Here is a 5551-nt window from a genome sequence, read left to right as displayed (position 1 = left end):
ATACCATACCATACCATACCATACCATACCATACCATACCATACCATACCATACCATACCAACTTTATTTGTAAAGCACTTTAAACACCGACAGCACTAAGTGCTGCACGCAGTCACAAAATACAATGCAATCATAAAATAAAAAAATAAAAAGTAGTAATCAAATGAAACACAAATAAAAAAAACACAATAAAACAAAGTCAAACATCCCCGATTGTGAAAAAAAGATGAGTCTTAAGAAGTGATTTAAAAACAACAAGAGAAGAGGCCTGTCTCGTGTCCAAAGGAAGGTCATTCATTAGTTTGGGAGCTGCCACAGAAAAAGCACAAGCTCTCCATGCATGTGCGTGTTCTCCCCGGGCACTCCGGCTTCCTCCCACAGACCAAAAACATGACTGTTAGCGTAACTGGTAACTAATTGTCCCCAGGTGAGCGTGTGAGTGAATGCTTGTTTGTTTCTATGTGTGGCCCTGTGATGGACTTGTAACCTGTCCAGGGTGTACCCCGTCACTTGCACTGTGACTGCTGGATATGAGCACCAGTGACCCCCATGACCCTGAAAGGAAGGACAGTTATAGATAATGGATGGAATTTTAGATCCAGGAGTTATATAATTTAACATTTAAATTGAACCTTAAGTAGATATTAACTAAATGTAAGAACAGTGAGCTAAATAATAAAATCTTAGTTGAAAAATTTTATGTAGGATTTTACACTTAGAAAGTAAGTTAAATAATAAATCAGAATCAGATTCAGCTTTATTGTCATTCACACACAACATCAAAGATGCAATGCAGAACGAAATTGCAGTTAAGAACACACATTCGAAGAAAGACACACATAACAAACGTGGGAACGGATGGACAGGTCTTGTGTGACACGGTTATGCTGCCTTTTGCAGCTTGGAAAATGAAACACACAATGGGATAAATGAGTTAAAAGGTTGTTCTGATCCTATATTTACTCATAAACTCAGAATCATGTGCACAAAAAACGACTCGCAAAAGCAAGACAGCTAAGGAGGGGAGGGGGCTGGGGATCAAACACATGGTACGGGGGCGGGATTCAGTGGAGCGGGTGATGTTTTAGGTTAATACTCCATGCTGGAACCAATCCAAGACCAGGACCCACCAGAGTCCAGAGACCAGATCTTTCCTCCCAAGCTCAGTCCCAGAATTCAGGGTTTCCCCTTTCTCCATCACCACAGCCTTCAGACTGATTCACATGGATGATACGGGGATAGGGAGTGGGAGAATCAAGCCTTTGTTGACATATCCATCCCGAGAAGTTTTGATAACTGCCGACTGACCAAGGCCAGCAGCTGCTGGGATCCGAAAGATAAACACAAATGTTTTGGGAAAAGCGATCTCGAATTTCTTGCCGCTTTACAGTCTTAACTGCATCTCTGAAATGGTGAAAAAAACAACAACGCAGAGTGTTCCAAATCTCATCACCTCCTTGCCTCGTTTTGTCTGAAACTTCACCCAGGTGTAGTCCTAAATCTCGTGGGTATGCTGCTGAGCAGCAATTCTCATCAGAATTACATCCAGTTTGCGACTTATTTCCCCCATCATTTGAGTCTGTGCGTTACCAGTGCGGGAGATTCCATCCATGGTTCCTGACAGCTTTTCACAGGCCCGGACCACTGTCAGGAACACTTTCATTTTCTGATAAGCCAGAATTACACCTCTGCCAATCAGCAGAAATCCAGCTATCATAAATCCAAATATGTACAAATCTTCCACATCTTCGATGGAAATCAGCACCAAACAGATCAGGTTCCAGCCCCACGAACCACTGACCCGACCAGCAGCAACCATTCCACTGGGACAGCTTTGTTCCCCTCGTTACAATCTCAATGCGGAAAAAATAGTGTCAATTGCGTCTGACTCCTCTGAAGGCCAAGCAGAAAAAGAGTGTTAGTGACATTTTTTAATGTTTTAGTTGACAGTTGGTGCCCCATTCATAACAGATGGCAAATTTAAAGTAATGGATGTTATGGCTGTGAATAAATAGGTTAGAATTTGCATAAAGTACATAATTTCACAAGTGATTCTTCTAAATGGCTCTTGTTCTTTGCAATAAACAACRACTCCTAACATAGCTACAGTGATGCCACTTCCAGATGTCTGCAACAGTTGAAGCACCCATAATGCATGTCACATCCATCACAGCTCATGTCTTGACAGTCTCTGTTATTGTGGCGAATCAGGTGCAGAATGGAGTAGCAGTTTATGCTACGTGGGGGACTCTCTCCACCTTGCTGAACCTGACAATCTTCATGCAACATCAGACAGAAACACCGAGATGCAACTGTGCCATGTTGTCAATGCTGCTGCTCCTGATGGAGCTGTTAGTCTGGTGAGTCTGATTCCCCCACCACAATCCCCCGCTGGTTCATGTCACGTCTCTGTTGGTTTTCTTTGTCACAAGACAGGAGCTGAGAGAAAACAGTCTTTTGTTTCCTGCTGCTCTTAGGTTTCTGTTGGAGAACTTCTACCTTGACAAGCAGGTGCGTTACATCGTGACCATCTACCCTGTAGTAATTCTGTGGTTGTCGGGCGTCCTGAGCAACTCTGGCTCTCCTGAAAGTCATATGTTCATTTTTGCAGGTATACTGCTTGACTTTTGCATTCTTAATACCTTTTTTTTGTGAAACTTTGATCACATCTCTTTTTCTCTCAGCAGCTTCGATCCTGGGGACTTCCTGCATTCTGTTTGTAGCACGCCTAGTCCTGGTGACATGGAGGCACTACAAACAGCCGCTTTACAGTGACAGTGAACTCAGTTTGTCACCAGTGGAAATATCTTTGACACAAAGTAATATTTTTCTATGATTGCTTAGTAAAAGTAAAAAATATATGTGCATAGTTGTGTTTTTCAGTCAAATCTTTGAAGATGTTTTTATGTATTTGAAGAAAGTTTAATAAAAAAATATAAAAAACAGCTTGTGTTGGTTTTTAGAAAAATGAAAAAAACGTCAGTGAGTGACGTATTTGAATTCATTTGTTGGGAATTTTATCTAAAAACTACAAGGTTGCACTGCACAATCTACTGAACGTTTTTTTTAATAATAAAATAGTCCAAAACAAACACTGGCGGTCACTCTAAAAACAGTGGATTTTCACAATAAAACTCTAAAGCAAAACTTGACATGGAGCTCATAAGATGAACAGACAAAATCGTTTTCGGTCTTTCAGGTTTCCAGAATTTGGATGAACTGCCTTTCTCACATAAGGAAACAGAAATATTTAAAAGTGTTTCATATCATTACAGATGTGATTAAAGTTGAATCATAAACCTGAGCAAGACAAATACAAAGTCCAATGTACAAGATTACAGTCACAGTGTCTCACAGAGCTCCCAGGCTGTAGTTGCTCTGAACGTCACCTCAACTTTCACCATGGCTTTCTTTTCAACWAATAGCACTTGCTATATGGTGATATATGCCGGAAGCATCTTTCTTGCAATTATCACCCAGATTATTGCAGAAGTTTTTTATGTTCTGACAATGGAAGGCAACGTGCCCAATGGTGAGTAACTCGATTTACAGCATTTCAAATACAGAATTTGGATTCAGAGTTTTGGGGAGCAAAAAGTTACAATGTTAAAGTAATGCAATTAAATAAACATGAATGTTTTAAAGTTTAACTGTACTTGAAATACTTCTTATTCTAAAAAGCAATGGTTTATTTAAAATTGTACAACAAAAAGTGAAGACGGAGAGTGTCCATTACCAAAATATTTTATGACCCATGGACACATATGGATAAAATTGGCAGAAAGTAATTACTGAATCTACATTAACAACTGCTTAACTTTTGGGATCGACGCACTTCAAGATGGCTGCCTTCATCGACTAAAAACACAGCAATGGCTGTGATGTGCATCTACAACTGATTAACTCAAGCGACTGACTGAACGAAACCCATAAATGCTGTAACTCAATCCCTTTTACAGACATTGAGCTAACATTTGCAGCTGTAGCTGTCATTCCCAACACAAACTCTGACCAATAAATCTTCCACAGGTTTGTGTGTAACATTGTTTTTAATGTTTGACAGTCACAACTCCATCATTTTTCAACTTAAGATGATCTTAGTCTCAAACTCCAGCATGAAAGTCAACAGTTCTTGGAAGAACATTAGATTTTTGAGGACATAGCAGGGTATATTAATCTATCAAATGAAAGTATGTAACTTTTTCCTTTTCTTAATCTAGCTGGCATTTCTTGAAGTAATGCCTATCGCCTGCCACCTTGCATGGCCAAAGTTTGCTCAAAGAATGAGTGGAGGATCATTCATCTACTCTACTTCTGCTCACTTAAACATTTAGATGTTTTTTTTTWATTTTTCATAATATGCAATACATATCCTGACCAATATTTTCCCTGCATCCTCAGGACTGTTTCTGACCTCGTCCAGAAATGTATCGGAGTCCTTCCCCATAGAGGTGACTATGGACAGGTGGTCAGAGAACTACTGGATCATAATTGACTTGTGGTCTAAGTGTTGGCTTGTTTATGCAGTGGTGGGCATTTTTAAAAGGTACAGTAGTCGWATCTGTGGTGCAGAAATGAAGTGTGGTTTTTCAAAGCCTCTGACCATGYTACTGTTGTTCCTTATGTAGGAATGTACTCGGTCCTGAGTGTTGCAACCCTGAAGTCCACCCTCCTTTATTCTACCTGATGTGGGCTACCATTAACTTTTCAAGAATATGCAGCGTGCCTCTGTGGGACCAGCAGTAGGTTATGTGCAGCGCTCCTCATGATAAAGCGCTTGCTGAAAAAAAATTCACATGTGGATTATTGCTCTGTTTGTTTTACAGCTTCATACTAGTAGCTGTGTTGTTTAAGTGGATTTTACCAGTCTACAGCTTCAGCATGCTTTATATCTCCTACTCCAACCTCCACCAGCACAAAGCCTGGCTGGCCATCAATAACCCCAGTGTGATCCATCTGACGCGTTATCTGGTAATGAGGCTTTGAGATAAAATATAATCTTCAGTTTCAAGTGATGAGACAGCATAAACAAACTGTGCAAAATTCTAGTAAGTTTTGTGAAATGCGTGATCATTACTTTATGCTTTAAATGCTTCTACTTCCTTTTTTTTCAGACCCAAAACGGACTGGCCATGTTTGCCTGGTGGTCTCTTCTGCACGCTGTGGTGGATCTTGGCGTAGTGCTGAAGTACTATACTGCTATGACTGACCCACTGATCAGCACCGTCGTCCTCTCTATCATCTTTATTTGCGTAATCACTTGGTAAGGAACAAATCTTCTTCAACTTGAAAGCAAATTAAAAAAAGTTATACTTTTAAAGGGGCAATATTATGTGTTTCTCAGGCATGCATTTAAATACAATACCATAATAAAGTATCTACTGTATATCACCTTTAGTTGTTATTAAAAAGCTGTTTTTATGTTTAAATAGAAAATAAACTTATCTTCTCATCACTTTTTCTTCTAAACACCTTGAAATTGGCCTCTATCTCTTTAAGAACCACCTTCTGCTTCTGTCCCGTATATTTCGGTGCAGGAAGGCGGGGAGT

At 39.9% G+C, this 5551-nt stretch overlaps 2 protein-coding genes across 2 annotated transcripts in view; both read left to right on the top strand.

The window, feature by feature from the left end:
- Positions 1-2862, top strand: part of LOC106520954 (uncharacterized) — a 5125-nt gene extending 2263 nt beyond the window's left edge. Inside the window, exons 5-7 of the mRNA XM_014013291.1 lie at positions 2213-2361; positions 2479-2612; positions 2689-2862. Coding sequence (XP_013868745.1) covers positions 2213-2361; positions 2479-2612; positions 2689-2837 — 432 coding nt within the window. The 3' untranslated portion in view covers positions 2838-2862. The remainder of the gene's footprint in view (positions 1-2212; positions 2362-2478; positions 2613-2688) is intronic.
- A 1553-nt stretch (positions 2863-4415) lies between these two features.
- Positions 4416-5551, top strand: part of LOC106520953 (uncharacterized) — a 2442-nt gene continuing 1306 nt past the window's right edge. Inside the window, exons 1-4 of the mRNA XM_014013290.1 lie at positions 4416-4547; positions 4630-4743; positions 4828-4972; positions 5116-5264. Coding sequence (XP_013868744.1) covers positions 4459-4547; positions 4630-4743; positions 4828-4972; positions 5116-5264 — 497 coding nt within the window. The 5' untranslated portion in view covers positions 4416-4458. The remainder of the gene's footprint in view (positions 4548-4629; positions 4744-4827; positions 4973-5115; positions 5265-5551) is intronic.

The sequence above is a fragment of the Austrofundulus limnaeus genome, unplaced genomic scaffold, assembly GCF_001266775.1.
Source record: "Austrofundulus limnaeus strain Quisiro unplaced genomic scaffold, Austrofundulus_limnaeus-1.0 Scaffold100, whole genome shotgun sequence".
Lineage (NCBI taxonomy): Eukaryota > Metazoa > Chordata > Actinopteri > Cyprinodontiformes > Rivulidae > Austrofundulus > Austrofundulus limnaeus.
The sequence above is the reverse complement of the archived record's forward strand: the minus strand, read 5'-3'. Positions and strand labels throughout refer to the sequence as shown.